The sequence below is a fragment of the Hylobates moloch genome, unplaced genomic scaffold, assembly GCF_009828535.3.
Source record: "Hylobates moloch isolate HMO894 unplaced genomic scaffold, HMol_V3 SCAFFOLD_9, whole genome shotgun sequence".
In the NCBI taxonomy this organism is placed as follows: Eukaryota; Metazoa; Chordata; class Mammalia; order Primates; family Hylobatidae; genus Hylobates; species Hylobates moloch.
In genome coordinates, this window is record NW_026652284.1 from 21100327 (window position 1) to 21119129 (window position 18803).

General features: G+C 51.8%; 1 protein-coding gene across 2 annotated transcripts in view; it reads left to right on the forward strand.

Moving 5' to 3' along the window:
• The window catches only part of EPHB2 (EPH receptor B2), a 207274-nt gene that overhangs the window by 63644 nt on the left and 124827 nt on the right, over positions 1–18803 (forward strand). For both annotated transcript variants that reach the window (XM_032759236.2, XM_032759237.2), the window contains exons 2-3: positions 4484–4548; positions 7466–8150. In XM_032759236.2, coding sequence (XP_032615127.1) covers positions 4484–4548; positions 7466–8150 — 750 coding nt within the window. The remainder of the gene's footprint in view (positions 1–4483; positions 4549–7465; positions 8151–18803) is intronic.

Sequence of the window (18803 nt, forward strand, 5' to 3'; positions counted from 1 at the left end):
AGATGGGGAGAGGAGGCCCGTGTGCCAAGCCCTGTGCTAGGTCTTAGGGATCCCAGGACCGGGACCCAGCACCCACCTCTCGGGGGGACCACAGAGCTTTGGGAGATGAGAGCAAATAGGGGTAGTTACCACCCAGAATATCTTCAAGTGCCAGGATATCTTGAAGCACCCGTGGCTGCAGAGCTTTGGAGCAGAATGGATTTAAGAGGAATTGCTAGAGGAGGTGACCTGAGTTGAGACTTCACAGATGAACATTAGGGCAGGCAAAGAGGATGTAGAGGTGAGGAGGTCAGAAGGAACAGTATGTGTGAGGTACAAGGGTGAGAAAACACCACGTGGTCAGTGCAGAGTGAGACAGCCAGTCTCTCCACCTACTCATAGCTAACTGGAGTGCAGCTTGAGGGTGGAATAGATGTGTCATCTTGGGCAAGTTCGTGAGGCTTTGGAAGCCTCAACTTCCTCATCTGTGAAATGGGACGGTTTCAAGTACCTCTTGGCATTGTTGTGAGAATGTTGGTGAGAGATGCTGGCTCCTAATAGGGTCTCAGCAGACATGAGTTTTCTCCCTTTGTAGATTTTTGGGATTGGAGGGGAGACGTCTGGGGTGTTACAGGGTGGAAAAAGGACGTGATGGTGGTGGAAACAGAGCTTGGTTTCCTGAACCCACTAAGTTCCTGAGGCAATAACTATTAACTCCAGATTCCCCAGAGAACAGAATTTGACTTTTGTGCTTGGTTTGAGAGGAACAAAGAGGAAACTCAGGGCACCCCAGGGAAAGCAGCATCAGATGGACTGGGACGGGCTTCATGAAGGCTGTGGCCACGGAGCAAGAGACTGATGCTTGTCAGATGTTGGCAGGCGTATCTGGGAGGTGGGGGAAGCCAGGCAGACTAAGCTGGGGCCTCTTGGGCCTGCCTTTGCTTTCAGGGGCACCTAATAAGCCCAAAGGAGGAAGCAGTATGTGCAGGCACTGAGTGGGCCAAAAAGCACTGCACACCATCTAAAAACAGCAGCTGTTACTAAGTGAGAATCTACTTTGTGCTATACTTCCAGACTCGGAAGGCATTTTGGCCATTTTCCAGGTGAGGAAACTGAGGCTTAACAAGAGATAGAACAAATAAAGGTCCATTTGTTTTTTGTTTGTTTGTTTTGTTTTGTTTTGTTTTTTTAGACATAGTCCTGCTCTGTCGCCCAGGCTGGCATGCAATGGTGCAATCTCAGCTCACTGCAACCTCTGCCTCCCGGGTTCAAGCAATTTTCGTGCCTCAGCCTCCAGGGTAGCTGGGATTACAGGCATGCATCGCCATGCCTGACTAATTTTTGTATTTTTAGTAGAGAAGGGGTTTGACCATGTTGGCCAGGCTGGTCTCGAACTCCTGACCTCAAGTGATCTGCCCGCCTCAAAAGGTCTATTTGTAATAGTCTGTGTTTATTTTCCTTCCTTTTATGGCAAGTGATATTGGTTACCAAGCAAGGAACGGACAGAACTGGTGTTAGAATCCAGATCTCTGTTACCTCCAGAGCCCAGGTCTGTCTGCTCTGCTCATTTGCCTTTTGTGCAGAGGTAGAGGGAGGTGTTAAAATTGAAAAGCACAAGACCAGGTTGGGGAGAGAGCATGCTTGTGCTGCCTCCTGCCACAACCCAGAGGGGTGACAGGTTTCCCAGAGCCAGGCTTCCAGGCAAAGCCAGGAGTGGCACAGGAGAAGGGAGCAGAGGAGATGCCGGCCCTCTATCTCCTCCCAAGGGGATCTGCAAACTTCATGTCCTTCATGTTCCCTTCGTGTCTGCAAACCAGCCAGCCCATTTACTTCCAGTCCTTCTGAGATCCTCCCACTGCTTTGGGCCACTGCTTTGGGCCAGGAGACGTAGAAGAGACAGGGGGACAGTGGGGCCTCCCACCCTAAACTTCTTGGGAGCCCAGAGTTTGAGCACCAACTTTTAGTGTGTGACTTTGGCAAGCCATTTGCCCTCCTTGAGCCCAAGTTTCCACCCGTACAATGAGGACGTCAGTTCCCAGCCCCTCCTCTGGGCCATGGAATCCTCTAGTGTTTGGCCTCTGGGTCAGCCCAGGAATCTAGCCAAGGGATGGGGCCACCTGCTTGGCGGGCTTGCCTCCCCCACCCGACCCTCTTCTTGTCCTAAGCAGAGTCTCTCCTCTGCCTTGTTCGACACAGCTCCCAGCAGCTGTTCCCTGGGCCCAGGCAGAGAGCCCAGCTTGGCGCGTCTCTGGCTGAGGCCAATGAGAGAAAACAGGTTAAAAGTTCAGCCCTTGTTCTCTCCAGGAAGAAAAATCTGTAGCATTTGGAGTGTGAAAAGGAACCCTTTTTTCAGCTCCAAAGCTGCATAATAGAACTTCCCTCCAATTTGCCATCAAAAAGATGCCCTTGGCACTGGCTCCACCGTCCCTGGCACCCTTACCCCACACCCCCTCCCTGTGCCAGCCCCCAGTGCAAAGGGACACAGTGACCACAGGCGGTCATGGGGATGCCAGTGCACAGGGACACAAGCCACAGGCGGTCGTGGGGACACTTCTGCATCCTCTCTTGTCAGCTCATGGGTCTGACTAGGGTCACCTCTGGCCAAATGCTTTCTCCTGTCCCCACCCTTTGTCCCCTCCACCCCTGCCATAGTTCAACCCCTAATTATCTGCCATTTGGACCTTCTCAGCTGCCTGGACACTGGGCACACAGCCCCAATCTCCTGGTCCTTGTCATTTAGCCCAGACCATCAAACTGATTGTTTCAAGTGCCTAAAAGTTTATAGGCTAGGAGGCAAGACACCTGCACTTCCCACTGTGTCACCAACTCGTATGCGATCTTTGGAAGCCCCTTCTCATCCCTGTGCTTCAGTTGCCCTGTCTCCGAAAGGAGGCGGTTGGGCTGGACCAGGGATAGCATCTCAAATGGTTCGTATTTGTTTCCTGGAACACTGTGGCAAGAAGCATCATGTGGCCACAATATGGGAGGATTGATGAGTGATGCCTGCCCTGGGCAGAGAATTGGAGCATGGCAGCAAGCATACCTCTCACTCAGTCTCACTGAGCGAGGTGGTGTCACTGTGACCTAGGTCTCTCCCCCTACTCTCTCATAGCTATTTATATTCACACCTCATCTCCACTACCAGACCAGGAACTGGTAGGGTCTTGCTAGCCACGGTTTTCTCTCTCAGGGCGCCCAGTGCAGTGCCTGGTACATAATGGGCATCAGGATATTTTGTTGAATGAATGCTTGAAAGGGGTTCATTTAAATTCATTCGGTGTATTGCAATTCCATTCAGAAAGTGTTTGGAAGCCAGAGAGGCAAGGAAGGGGTAGAGGAGAGGGGTCCTGAACCTGACCTGGGGAGAATGGAGGTCTCCAGGGCCATGTAGCTCTTCTTCCCCCTAGGCCATATGGCTCCCTGAAGCTGCTGGAATCGGGGGAGGCAAGTAGGGCCCAGGATGGTCCAGGCGCTGATGTGTCTCCTGAACCCCCACAGGCCATGTGACAGTTGGCCCCTACTGGGTGCAGTGCTTGCTCTCAACACTTCTCCACTCCCGGGACCCTGTCCTGGGGGCAGAGTTGCCTGACCCCTGGGGGAGGGGCCCCAGTGATAGGAACATGATGGAAGACTCCAGGTTTCTAGAGAAAGGGAGAGTGTCCTGACAAGATGTGTGCGCCAGAGGGGCAAGGAGGGGAGACTGAGGGGTCTCAGCTGGGACACAAGAACAGCCCCTCTAAGGCCCAAGTTCCAGTTTTTGAGAGTTTGATGTAAAATATCAAGGGTTTAGTGGCAGACCCTCTGAAACCCATCCAGTAGACCCCAGGTTTAGTGGATGTAAGACCCTCCTCGTCCAGAAAAGGAAGTGAAGGACAGTACCTAGGTTAGTAAGACTAGACTGGCAGAGAGGTAGAGCCTGACCATGATGTAAGGGTGGACTTGGCCTGGAGGGGCGGGGCCTACAGGAGTGGCATCAGATGATTGGCTAGGCTGTGGGGGTAGGAGGGATAATGAAGTAGAGAGGCAGAGTCTGAACCGAGGGCAGTCTGGAGAACTAGAGTCAGATGACTGGGGCAATGGAAGTAGGTGGGGCTCTCAGTAAAGAAGGATGAGGGCCCCGCCGGGCGCGATGGCTCGCGCCTGTAATCCCAGCACTTTGGGAGGCTGAGGAGGGCGGATCACAAGGTCAGGAGATCGAGACTGTCCTGGCTAACACGGTGAAACCCCGTCTCTACTAAAAATACAAAAAATTAGCCGGGTGTGGTTGGAGGCGCCTGTAGTCCCAGCTACGGGAGGCTGAGGCAGGAGAATGGCCTGAACGCAGGAGGCGGAGCTTGCAGTGAGCCAAGATCGCGCCACTGCACTCCAGCCTGGGCGACAGAGCGAGACTTCGTCTAAAAAAAAAAAAAAAAAAAAAAAAAAAGAAGAAGGATGAGGGCCCAACAGAGAGATTGACAGCGCCTGGTAGGTGGGGCGGGGCGGTGACTCTTTGCTCTCCCCACAGAAACGCTAATGGACTCTACTACAGCGACTGCTGAGCTGGGCTGGATGGTGCATCCTCCATCAGGGGTGAGTCAGTGGTCCCCAAACCTTGCTTTGGTCCCCAGGATCCCTCAAGCCCTGCTGCAGGGCCCGAATGCCCCCTCATATTCTAACCCCTTTCCTCCTCTTCAGGGCCCAGAGCCAGGCCTCTCTCAGCCCCACCCTCCCAATCCCCTACCATTAATGGAGCCATGATCCCCTACCACTGATGGAGCCAGTTACCATGACAACAGGCTGGATGCTTTCAGCCTTTATCCCGTGGAATCCTTAGGGCGAGGCTGAGAAGTAGGTGCTCGCACTACCCCCGTTTTACAGATGAAGAAAGTGAACTGTCATTTCCTGAGTACCCATTCTATGCCAGATACTGTATTAAGCACCTTTATACACATCATCTCTGATCCCATGGAGAGGAATTATCCCCATTTTACAGATGAGAAAACTGAGGCTCAGAAAGGTGTAGCCACCTGCCCAGGGCCCTGTAGATAATAAGTGAAGGGCTAAGATGTGTATTCAGGACTATGACTGAGCTCTCTCTGCCCGCTTTCTGGGTCCCCATAACACGAAGCTCCCCCTCCTTTGGCTCTTATCATCCTAGAGTCTGTGCTGTGAGCTCTGCAAGAGCAAAATTGGGCATAAGTCATAGGCCATGGGGTCAGATACTCCTGAAAATCTGTCTTAGCTCTGCCACTCACCAACTGTGTGATTTGGGGCCAGTTCCTTAATCTCTCTGAGCTTTAGTTTCTTCATCTATAAAATGGTGATGATGTCTTAGACCTCACAAGACTGTTACGAGGTTTTCCTGCAAAGTGTCTAACACAATGCCTGGCATAGATTGGGCTCCCAGTCCAGAGTAGCTATAATCATCATCATCATTGTCATTGTCATGAAGTTGAATATTCATCCCTCATCTCCATGGTCTCTGGGGAGGGCTCTGGACTCTACAACCCAGCCCTTCCCTTCCCCCACCCCAGTTCCTCTGCTGGGACTCAGCTGCTGCCCCAGGGAACTGCATTCCCCCCACCCCCCCCCCGGGCCTGTGCTCTCAATAGACAGGGCCCCAGGGTCAGGCCGCTTTCTGTGGCTCTTTCTTGTCACCAATTTTCCATCTGCGAAGGCGGCTGGGCCCACAGCCCCACCCTGCCAGTAATGAGGCCAGGCTGGGCTGCAGCCCCCGGACGCAATTATTTGGGGTGTTTAGGCTGCAGGGCCTCCGCATGTTAATTAGAGAGAGGGGAGAAAGGCAGAGTGCTCTAATTAAGTGTTCTAATTAAGTTCTGAAGAAGAGCAGCGGTTGTAACAAGGGGCTGACTTTGTCACATGGTGCCACCAAAAAAAAAAAATTTAATGCAATGTAGGGAGCTTCAGAGTCGCCATTGAAGAAGAGGCTGAGCCAGTCAGTTCCAGGCCTGCCCTCCCCATGTGTACTCACCCTTCATCGCACCTGACCCTCCCCAGGCTGCCAGCCCCTGCTCCACACTCACAGACTTGGCCCAGGGAATCTGAGTGGCACAGGACAAAAGACACCCACTTGAGCGTGACACCTCTTCCATCAGCTGCCACCCCCACAGTCACATTTGGCAACTGGAGGCCCAGGAGGGAGAAATGACTTGCCCAAGGCCACTCATCAAGTTAATAGAGCTGGGACTAGAACCCAGGACTCCTGGGGCACACTTGGGGTCCTTGTGTTTCCAGGCAGCACGGGCAAGGACACGAACAGCTCTGGGTCTGTATGACCTGGGTCAAGTGACCTCACTTCTGGTCTCTACTCCCTCATCCTCTGTAAAATGGGTCTAACCATACAGACCATGTGTGATAATCACACCAAAGAAGTGAGATTCTTTTAGGGTGCCCAGCCCCGGACATAGATGGGAGAGGGGACTCTGCTGTTGGGGCTCCTTTGGGTCTACCCCAGGTGAAGCCAGCCAACACCAAGGGGGACACAGGAGAAGGACAGGAGGGGTGGCTGCCCTCAGCAAGCTCTCAGTCCCACTGACACTGGCCCAAGAGGGCTGAGCGTACTGGGCACTCACACAGGGAGATTGTTCCCGAAGGCCCTCGGGAAAGTTGGTGAATGCAAATAGCAGGCAGCCAGAGAGCCTGCTGCAGAGGAGACCAGAGACAATGCCCCAGGAGGCCACAGAAGTGTGCAAAAGGCTCAGCAGTGGGAAGGAGCCTGGTCCGTGAGTGTGAGGAGATAACCTGGGCCCTAGGCCCTTCCTGCCCCAACTTTCCACCACCTGGCCCAGCCCCTTGCAGCAGTGAGGCTTAGCATCTCTCTGCTGGGTTTGTGAGAGCCCAGGCTGCCCCAGTGAGGGTACAGGAGTACTTTCCCCAGGCAGGGAGGGTGGGCGGCCTCCCTCCAGGTACCCAAGTGGAAATGTTAGCAGCTGAAAGCCCCAGAGCAGAGCCGTTCTCATGGGGAAGGGCCCTGTCTTCCCCATCATCCTAGGCGTTCATTGAGGATGAGGACTGTCTTCCTCCATCAGACTGAGAGTTCCCAAGGGCAAGGGCTGTCTCTCCTTGGTCAGCCAGGGGGCTCCCCGAGGGCAGAGGTTCTGTCTCCTCCATCAGACTGGTAGCCCCCACAACCACAAAGCTATGTCTGCTTTCATCAGAAGGAGCTCCCTAAGTGGGGAAGGGTTCTCCCTATTTTCCCCTTCCAGGTGGGAACTTCCTGGCCAGGGTCCCTGTCTCCTTTATCAGATTAGTGTAGCCCTGACAGTAAGGGCCACGTCTCCCCTGTCAGCTAGCAGAATACCAAGAGCAGGATGTGTGCCTTTCCCACCTGATTGGCATGTCTCCCCCATCAGATTGGGAATTCTCTGATGTCTTCACCATTAGACTGGAGGATTCCCTAAGGCAGAGTCTGTGTCTTCCACCTTAGGCTGAGTGTGTGCTGGGGCTGAGCCCTTGCCTCCCCACCTGACGAGCATTTTACCCACAGTGGGAAGAGGTGAGTGGCTACGATGAGAACATGAACACGATCCGCACGTACCAGGTGTGCAACGTGTTTGAGTCAAGCCAGAACAACTGGCTACGGACCAAGTTTATCCGGCGCCGTGGCGCCCACCGCATCCACGTGGAGATGAAGTTTTCGGTGCGTGACTGCAGCAGCATCCCCAGCGTGCCTGGCTCCTGCAAGGAGACCTTCAACCTCTATTACTATGAGGCTGACTTTGACTCGGCCACCAAGACCTTCCCCAACTGGATGGAGAATCCATGGGTGAAGGTGGATACCATTGCAGCCGACGAGAGCTTCTCCCAGGTGGACCTGGGTGGCCGCGTCATGAAAATCAACACCGAGGTGCGGAGCTTTGGACCTGTGTCCCGCAGCGGCTTCTACCTGGCCTTCCAGGACTATGGCGGCTGCATGTCCCTCATCGCCGTGCGTGTCTTCTACCGCAAGTGCCCCCGCATCATCCAGAATGGCGCCATCTTCCAGGAAACCTTGTCGGGAGCTGAGAGCACATCGCTGGTGGCTGCCCGGGGCAGCTGCATCGCCAATGCGGAAGAGGTGGATGTACCCATCAAGCTCTACTGTAACGGGGACGGCGAGTGGCTGGTGCCCATCGGGCGCTGCATGTGCAAAGCAGGCTTCGAGGCCGTTGAGAATGGCACCGTCTGTCGAGGTAAGGGCCAGGGCGGGGCACGTGCCCCTGCAAATGCGTAGAACTGGTCTTGGCAGCAGACTCGGGCTGCAGATTTTGGCCTGGCCTCTGAAGCTCAGAGCTGACCGTGAGGCACTCTAGGGCCAGGGTTTCCAAACCCGCAACCGTCATTCAGCTTCTTAGAGGGAGGCACTTGAATATAGCACTTTCTGAAAACGATCCGTGCACATGCTGCAGGCGGTATACCAGGTAATCTGGGTTGGCACAGGATAAAGGTTTTTTGTTTACGTCATCATATGAGTATGTCAAGTGGTGTCTTTTTCTTCCTTTACAAAGGTGATATGGTTCCCCTTTTAAGAAAACGTATGTTATAATAAGTAACATTTATATATTAATAAGTTAACATTTTTTGAGCTTTTACTCTGTCAGTATAGACCAGACAATGCTGAAGTGACAAAACAATAGAAGTTTATTTCTCCCCTTAATGCTCCATGTCCATCGTGGATCAGCTTGGGACTCCTCCCTCTGAGAGCCAAATGGATGGAGCACCACCATTCGGGATGTTGCCATCTGCAGGGCAGACGGATGGAAGGAGTGTGGCAGTTGGAATACTGGCTTTAAAGCTTCCACCTGGAATGCGCCCCCGCCATAACCTCTGTGCACATTTCACTGGCCAAAGCAAGTCACAAGGTTACTTCCTATTCAAAGAGATGGAGAAGTGCAATTTTACTGTGAGCCAGGCCCACGACTCCCCCTTGTACTATGTGCTGAGCACTTCTATGACTTAATTCATTTAATCCTCACAAGGACCCTGTGACAGAAAGTACTGTTGTATATGAAGAAACTAAGGCTCAGAGAGCTTAAACAGAGACTAAGTAGAGGATCTGGGATTCCAAAGCCCACCCTCTTAACCACCATGCCACACTGTTAGCTTAAGGAAAACTATTAAGTGAGTGTAAGTGGTGTTTGAATACGGCAAAGAACCATGAAGGTGGTCTGCAAACAAACTTTGCAAACACGAGAAGTTTGTGAGAGAGAGGTACAGCCTGGTGCTAAGAAGGCTGTGAAGGTTGAAGGACCTGGGTTAAATCACCCCTGCCACTCACTAGCGGTATCACCTTGGCCAAGTGTAAAACCCTCCTTCCTAGGCTGGTATGAGGAGTCAGGAACTTGACGCATGCAAAGTACTTGTAATGGTTTCCAGTACACAGGAAGTGCTTAATAGATGTTAACTAAATGAGATGATGTGTACAAAGCCCAGGTGCTCAGCCTGTGAGCTGTAATGGTGGTGCTGGGGGTATAGGGGACTTGAAGCTACTTGTGTCATGTCCTCTTGCATTCCCGAATGGATTCAGAGGTTGGGGCCAGATCCTGGGGTGCCTCAGGTGCCAGGCTAAAAGTTTGGACCCTAATCCAGTGGCCTTGGAGAACCAGGGATACTTTAGCCTGGGGGTGGTTGTAGTGATCCTTACATGATAAAATGCTTGTTAAATCTACCAGCTCTGTGGTTCCTCCCTCAGAGACTAGCAAGGCAGCTTTTCAAGATACCTAGAAGGACAGATGGGGGTGCCAGAGACGGGAGGAAGGGGCGTGTAGGGGAACCATTGTTTTCATCTCAAGAGATAGTGGCAGCCTGGAGTGGGGCGTCCACCAGTCCTGGGGAAGAGGAGAGGTGAGATCAAAGGATGTTTTGCCAATGAAAGGGATGGGATGGAAGGAAGACAGGATGGAAAGGGAGGAGAGGTAAGAGTCACAGGGAACAGGGCATTCCAGCTTGCAGGAAGGTGATGGTTCTAGAAAAGAAATGGGCAAGTTAGGAGAAAGGGCTGGTTTCTTGGGGAAGATAACAAATTTGGTTTTACGTCCTTGGGTATAAAAGTGCACAGCCTTGGAAGGTGGCAGTGGTGAGACAGGGTGTGGGTGGCAGAACAAGTGAATGGGAAACCAGCCACTTGTTGTTGATGGTTTGTTCAGTCAGCAAACTTTTACTGAGCCTGCTCTGTGTCAGACCTTATGTTGAGCATCAGGCAGTACAGAGAAGAATCAGACTGTGGCTCTGCTTTCTGGAGCTCAGAGTCTAGCAGGGGAGACAGACATATAAATGTACAAAGGTGGTGATGTGTTAGACTTGTGTTAATAGGAACTGCTCAGGCTACAGTGGGCACAGAAAATGACAGAAGGCTTCACAGAGGAGGTGACATTGGAGCTGAGTCTTGGGTGGGTGGCCCAGGAATGCTGAAGGATGGAGCTGCATGAATAAAGGCCTGGGAACGTGCATCAACTTGGCCCATTAGGGAGGCAGTTTTGGTATGGCCATGGCTAAGGGCTGGAGGAGGGATGTAGGAAGAACTGTGACAGGCGGGGTGTTCAGGTGAGAAGGTATATTCGTTACCTATTGCTGCATAAAAATTATTCCAAGACTTAGCAGTTTAAAACAACCAACAGATCAGGTGTGGTGGCTCATGCCTGTAATCCTAGCACTTTGGGAGGCTGAGGCAGGAAGATTGCTTAAGCCCAGGAGTTTGAGACCAACCTGGGCAACATAGTGAGACCCTGTCTCTACAAAGAAAGAAAAAGAAAAAAATTAGCCAAATGTGGTGGTATGCATCTGTAGTTCCAGCTACTTAGGAGGCTGAGGTGGGAGGATTGCTTGAGGCTATAGTGAGCTATGATTATGCCACTGCACTCCAGCCTGGGTGACAGAGCAAGACTCTGTCTCTAAACAACAACAAACATTCATTATCTCATAGTTTCTGAGGGTCAGGAATCCAGGTGTGGTTTAGCTGGGTACTTCTGGCTCAGATTTTCCCATAAGGTTGCACTCAAGGTGTGGCCTAGGGCTGCAGTTTCATCTGAAGGCTGGACCAGGGAGGAGTCTGCTTTTAAGGTCACTCACAGGGTTGTTGACAGGACTCTGGCCCTCACCACATGGGCCTCTTGCATGTGCAGGGACATTCCCCAGAGTGAGAGAGCCAAGAGAGAATACCAGCAAACACCCAAGACAGAAGCCACAATCTTTTATAACCTAGTCCAGAAGTGACATCTTGCCACTTCTGCCATATTCTCTGCATTAAAAGCAAGTCACCCAATTCAGCCCATAGCCCAGGGGAGGGAATTACGCCGGGTGTGAATGCCAGGAGGTGGGATCATGGGGCCATGTTAGAGGCTACCTGGCATAGGCAGGTTCTCAGAGTCAGAGCTGCTCCTTGCAGATGGTGAGGGTGCAAGGTGGGGCAGGGGTAAGATGTGCCCAGCCCTGGCTCCCTTCCAGGCTCCCTTCCACTCTCATCTTCCCCTGGACCTGACAGCCTCCCTGAGGCCTCAGCCTAGCCCAGCCATCCACTGAGTGTGAGTGGGGGCCAGTCAGGGTGTGATTCATGAGCTCAGGGAGCCCAGAAGGACACCAGCTGTTGCTGTGGCCTGTGCTGCTGTCACCCAGATGTGAGGCTGCTGCAGCCCAAGCCCCATAGGCACTGGCCCCGCTGGAGCAGGACGTGCAGGAATGGTGATTCCAGCTCACATCCAAGTAACATTGGCCAAGTGCATTCTCGTCCTCTAGCTTAGGGCTTCTCAACCTTTACTGTGGATCAGAGTCACCTGGTTAGTTGGTTAAAGTGCAGGTTTCTGGGTCTGACTCAAACCTCTCCCCCAGGTCTGGGAATGTGGCTCTGAGGTGGGGCCAAGAATCAGCAGGGTTTGTTTTGTTTTGTTTTGTTTTGGTTTTGGTTTTTTTTGTTTTTTTTTTTTGAGACAGGGTCTCACTTTATCACCCAGGCTGGAGTGCAGTGGTGCAGTCTCAACTCACTGCAAGCTCCGCTTCCTGGGTTCAAGCAATTCTTGTGCCTCAGCCTCCTGAGTAGCTGGGATTACAGGCGTGCACCATCATGCCCAGCTAATTTTTGTATTTTTAGTAGAGATGGGGTTTCACCATGTTGACCAGGCTGGTCTCGAACTCCTGGACTCAAGTGATCCACCTGCCTTAGCCTCCCTAAAGCTGGGATTACAGGCATGAGCCACCGTGCCCAGCTGGAGTCAGCATTTTTAAACAAGCAGTCCTGATGATTCTGTACCAGGACCATGAGCTCAGACGCACGATGTGATAACACGTTTGGCTGGACCAAGCTGGGACCTAAGGCCAAACAGAGGACACTAGCCCGGCCCCAACACCACCCCAGGGATTGTCCCCCCTGGGGCAGTGGAACATTAGCAGAATCTCTAAGAGGATGTGGTTTGAAAAGATGCATTTAATATTGAGATATAATTTAATAGGAAAACATCCATTGCTTTGTTAATATAAATTAGAGAAAATAAGGCTGGATTAAGTCTTCTTGGCAGATGGAGAGTGGGGGAGTCCTCACGGGGAGTGGCCACCATCCCTGGTGTGGGCAGTGGTGGCGAACAAAGGCTTACTAGTTCCGAATGCAGTGAGTGGGTTAAACTGATTCAATCTGACCAACTTCCTCTGGTGCCTACTGTGTACAGGGCACAGTGGGAGAGGGGAGGGACCTGGGGAAGCCAACCATTCAACACGCATGTTTTGAGTAACCTCTGTGGGCCATTTAGCCCTCTAACAAATATGCATTGCGTACCTGCTGTGAGCCAGACACATTCCAGGTGCAGGGGGATACGGAAATGAACAAGACGGACACATCAGTGCCCTCCCAGAGTTTTTAGTCTGAGTGGGTGGATAGGAGAAGACAGAAGAAAAAGTCAGTGAGCAAATAAATAAACTAGTTGCAGAATGTGATGAGTGAAGGGGGAAAGAATTGTGCAACAATAGAGATCAAAAAGTGGCCGTGTTTCAGGAAGGGCGTCCTGGAAGAGGTATCATTGAGCTGATGGGCCTGAGAAGGCTGGGGGGAAAGCATTCCAGGCAGAGGGTCCCTGAGAAACCCTGACACTCAGGGTTTGGTCTGAAGTGGCTCCTGGGTGAGCAGGGGACTCAGACACCCAGGGAACGAGGCAGAGTATGGTGCTGCCACAAATGAGATCCATCGAGGCAAAGTGCTTTGAGAACATGAGGAAGAAGGTATCTTGTATGACTGGGTATCTCAGAAGGCTTCAAGGAGGGAGTAGCATTTGAATTAGGCCTTGAAGAGTGAGTAGGATTTGGATGGGTGAAGGTAGGGAGGAAGGGAATTGTAGGCAGAGAGAACTATACGAATAAAGGCCCCAAGGTGTGACAGTACAAGGCATATCTGATGGGTAGAAAGTGCTTTGCAGGGTGTAGGGATTAGGATGCAATTTTCCCCTATTTATTCACCTGTTCATTTTTTATTGCATGCCTAATCGGGGTCTGCACTGGGCATACAGCTGCCAGGTGAGGATTCCTGGGACTTCCTTTAGAAGAGCCCTGTTCCCTCCCCAACCCCAGTCCCCGCTGGGGCTTCCTGCCAGCAGGTCTGCTGGGAGTGGCAGAAGGTGTCCCTGGAATGCCTTCTTTGCAGCAGCCGCCCTCACCCAAGTCTGTTTCTCTGACTCTCTCCAGAGTATGATAGGTGTGATTGTGAATGTGCCCCTGCCTCAGTTTCTCCAAGCCTGCCTGTCTCCAGATCCCTGTTCTCCTTGGTCTCTCCTTACCCACCTTAGTCCTGACTTCCACCTGCCCAGCAGGAGCCCCCAACCTAGCCTTCTTTGGGGACCTTGCTCTGTTCTCTGCCAGTGGCCAACCCGCATCTGCGAGGGATCTGGAGGCAGTTCCGCAGTGAGCATGATTGCTGCGATGCTATCGGGCGTAATGGGATTTTTAATATTTAGCTTGGATGGGGAGAGGGGCTGCTAGCCAGCTCGGGGTGGTTGCACTCACATGTTGATTCGCTGGCTCCAGCTCAGACTCCCCAGTTCCCAGCTGCTGGGTTTCTCCTCCCAGCCTCTCCCTCTTGTCTGCCCTGCCCTGCTGTGCAGCCCCTGCTGTCTCCCCAGCTCATGGCCTCTCCTTGACCTTGGCTTCAGAGACCTGCTTTCAAACATCAGCCCTACCTCTCGCTAGCTGTGTGACCTTGGGCGAGCAACTGACCCTCTCCCAACCTTTGTTTTCTCATCTGCAAAACAGGATAAACAGAGGGCTGTTATACAGAGTAAATGAGAAAATACCCAGAAGAGTGTTATAAAAATAAGATTAAGGACTTTTATGATCACTGTCTTTGCCTGTGAACTTTTTTTTTCCTGGTGAGCTTTTTATTTTGAGGAAAAAATAACTTTTCCTTAGCACAAAAGCAATGCACGTTATTTGTAGAATCTTTAGAAATTACTGATAAGCAAAAAGGAAGAAATTAAAGTCACCCGTAATCCTATCATCCAGAAATAAGCGCTGTGAAACAAACTGGTATAGGTTCTTCCAGGTGGATTTATGTGTATTTACACATATTGATTTTTTGTTTTAAGAAAAAAATGGACTTCTGCTTAAATTACATGGCTGGCTTGCTTGCTTGCTTGCTTGCTTTCTCTCTTTCTTTCTTTCTTTCCTTCTTTCCTTCCTTCTTTCTTTCTTTCTTTTTCCTTTCAGAGAGACAGGATCTCACTATGTTGTCCAGGCTGGTCTTGAACTCCTGGCTACAAATGATCCTCCCACCTCAGCTTCCCAAAGTGTTGGAATTACAGGCATGAACCACCATGCCCAGGAGGAGAATTTTTGACAATAATATTTTGTGGACATCTTTGCATATGATGTTAGAGCTATAACATCATTGTGGGGAAGCTCTTAGGATCTCATAGAATAAATGTACCATAATTTATTTACTACTGCTCTGTTGATTGACGATAGATTGCTTGTAGTATTTCACATCTTAAGCAAATGCTGGGGTAAGCCTCATTGTTTCTCTTTTTGCATTGCTGCTGATATTTACGTAGGATACATTTCTAGGCATGGAATTGTAGGGTCAAAGGGATGTACTTTTTTTAGAGCTTTTGACAAACATTGCCAAATTACCCTCCAGAAAGGCTGGACTGAGTTACCCTCCTAGCAGCCGCCTTTGAGAGTGCCTGTGTGCTGGCATGCTCTCCAGCATGGGATGTTATGCCTGTGGCTTTATTTTCTGTTTTATTCCAGAATCCTGTGCTTCCCAGCCAAGGGAGGGAGGGGCCAGGGGTCCTTTCTGGGCCTTCGGGGTTGGATCCTCCTTCCCACCTTGCTTTCAGCTCGAGCCCTTCTTACAGAGGCTGGACCAGTGGCCCAGATGTGCCTGGGGGAGTCTGCGGGGGTGGGGTGCGGTCAATGGGGTGGGCTCTGGGAAGGAAGCCGCCAGCTGGCAGCCTGTGCTATGCTGACTGGGGAAGGGTGTGAGGGTTGGAATGCTGGTTGGGAGGGGAGGCCCAGACCCCCACACAGAAAATTCTGCTGCTTCTCTTCAAGGACAGGGTGGAGACACCCAGTTGAGGGAGAAGGAGGGGGGACAGACAACTCCTGCAGACCCCCAGGCTCAGGCCAGGGCTGAGACCACACAGGCCAGCCTTTTGCGAAGGGAATTAGATAGGGACCCTGGCCAATGTACTCAAGTGATTCAGGCCTTTGCTCTTAAAAATAGGAAAAATTCTACACCCTCCCCAACTTCCCCTTTCCGATCCATCCATCCATCTGTTCATGATCCATCCATCCATCCATCCATCCATCCATCTGTCCATGATACATCCATCCATCAGACATCCACTGAAATCATTCAGCTCTTGATTTTTCTGCTTCTTGGAGGGTTCAATGATGTCTTCATAGAGGACCAGGAAGCTAACACTTGTTGAGTGTCATGTGCTAGGCATTAGGGGGCCTTGGAAATGGCCCTCATGACCCCTGCCCCCAAGGCCCACCCAGCCTAGAGATGGTGACAGATACATCTACAGACAGTGAAGGTGCAGGGGGACTGGGGTCGTGCTGAGGAAAGCAGAGCAGGCAAGGAGGGTCTGTGGAAGCCGACGGAGGCACCCAGCCCATCCAGGGGAGCGTCAGCCAGGAACAGGCGGTCAGAGGACGGCCTCCAGGAAGAGGGGCCACTTCAGTGGAAGCTGAGTGAGGAGCAAGAGTTAGGCAGGCGAGGAGGAGGCGGAAAGGCCTGGAGGCATCCAGAGTGCATACTCCTGGGAAGGGTGGGGGTCAGTCACCTCAGTCCTCTCTCCTCTCTGAGTCAGCTAAATGGAAGATTCTGGATCTCCGGACATGAGATGATTCTTTCTCTCTGGTCTTCAAGTTCCTAGTGGTCTGGGTAGGAAATATGGGACAATATGGGCTTCAGAACAGCTCATTCATTTTTCACTCAAATACCACGTCCAGGACACCTGCTGTGTACCAGTTCCTAGGCCAGATGTGGGAGCTGCCCAGATGCTGAAGGCCCTCCATGCCATCCCTCGGGCTGCCAGTCTAGGACGCAGGAGAGAGTCCATCCATAACTACAGACTTGGGGTGCTTAGGAGGGAATGGGGAGAGAGCCAAGAAGGCTTCCTGGAGGAGGAGCCATTTTCCTAGGGCTTTGAAGGATGAGAAGAACCAAGGGCTGAAAGGGCAATTAGTCCAGGAAAAAAAATGGTTGGAAATGATGGTGATTTTTTTTTTGAACCCTGGCCTCTTGCTTATCCCCAGACAAGGTGCAGCCATCCAGGGAAGAGCGGAAGAACGGTGCTCTTGGCCAAGGGAGGATGCTGGAAGGGCTGCCAGGGTTTCAGTTCTACTGCCCTCAAAGGCCGAGGGGAGTCCTGAGAGGCCTGGAGGAGGCCCGAGACAGGGAGGTGAAAGGTGCCACCTGTGTGTCCTGCACTGTGATATATGCTATGCTTCCATTATCTTATTGAAACTTCTGTTGGTATTATTAGCTCTATTTTACATATGATGAGACTGAGGCCCAGAGAGGGTCATCCAGCTGCCCAAGGCCACACAGCCACTAAGTAGCCAAGCTAGAATTTGAACCTGGCTTTCTGCAGCTTGCTGGGACAACTTATTAACCTGAAGAGGATGGATGCCAGAATGTACTCACCTTTTATACCTGAGGCCCGTGTCTTGTCCACCTGGTCATTGAGTCCCAATCCTGTAGACCCTATGGAGAGCGACCAGCAGGGTGTAATAGAAAGAACCTCAGTTTGCTTACCTGGGAAATGGAAACATTACACCCTGGCCTGCCTACCCCCAGATGACGGAGGACCCCCTGAGACTGTGGAAGTGAAAAGGGCTTGGCAGATAACCGGCTAAGGGGCTCATGTTTAGGACTGTGGGACCTCAAAGGAAAGAGGGGGCTGACCCTACTGGGGCAACCAGGAGGGCTTCTCAGGAGAGGAGGAGACCTGGGTCTGGGCCTTGAATGACAAGGTGCTTTCCTATCAAGAGATGCAAGGCAGGATGGAACACAGTCCCAGGACGAAGGCTCGGGAGTAAGGAAGCCTCAGGGAAGGAGGCTTCCCCACCCTGGCTAACCTCTGGCCAGAGAGAAAGCCCCCAGTCTGTCCCACACTGCACATACCAAATGCTCACCCGGGTGGGCTGTTCCTGCCCAGTCACCTCCTTGAATCCTCTCCTCAGACTAGGAAACTGAGGCTTGGCCAATGTCACACCCCTCTTAGGTGGCAGGGACAGGTCTATGCCTTTGTGCCTTCCACTTCTGATTTCTTCTGATACAAGCAGTATCCACTGGCCCTCAGTCACCCTACAGGGTTGGGTAAGGTCATCCCTATTTCACAGAAGAGGAAATTGAGGGGAAAAGTCCAAGATAACCCAGCTAGGAAGAAGTAGGGTTAGAACCCAGGCCATCTGACCCCGGAGCCCTGCAGTGTCCTCTCTCGGCCCCAGACTGGCTCATCTGGACCCTGAAAACACACGGGCTGCCTCCAGATCACTCCAGCAGGACTGTAAACAGCTGGGAAGTTCCCCGCCCTCCAGCCACTGCCTTTTCATCTGGCTGGGCTTTAGAATCTGGCAAGAGAGGCCCGTTTATTGAGGAAGTTTATGCATTTAACAGTTTAAGCCTTTCTAAGCCTGTGGTACAACAGGATTTGGGAGCTGTTAACAATTCTGTGTGGTTAAGAGCTTTTCATTGCTCTGCGGCAGCTGGCTCAGGCCCCACTGGCCTGCTCTGGCCTCACCCCACCCTGTTTGGGCACCCCTGTCCCTGGGGCCTGTTATCCTCCCTCCCCTTACCCTAAGCCCTACACCTCATACCTCACAAGAGGAACCGAGGCCCAGAGAGGGGAAGAAAGTTACCCAGGGCTGCATGGCAGGTGAGAGACTTAAACCAAGACCTGCCTGAGTCCCTGGAGAGGAGGGAACGTTCTCTTGTTAATTCTTTATTGGCAGAACTTGCAAAGCCTCCCTAGAACCAACATCTGTTTGATTCCCTACCAGGGCTGTAAGGCAGGGAGTTGGAGGTGGCTCGCCCAGGCTCACTCACCTCATCAGGTACGTACGGAGCTGAAGTCAGAACTCAGGCCTCCTGAAATCCTAATGAGAATTCTTCACACCATACCGAACTGGTTTCTGTTTTGTTTTGTTTTTTTCCCCCATAGCTTGGTGGGAGAAATGCCATTTGTAATGATAATGTCTTACATATGTACAGTATTTATTTACTTACACCCTGCTTTATTCCAGAAAATATTGGAGGCTGCTTTTGTGTAACATTTGGATTCACTCCATGAGATATTTTGATCTAAATTATACCCCCATGAGAGAAGCACGGCAAAGGTTATTAGCACCATTTTAGAGACAGG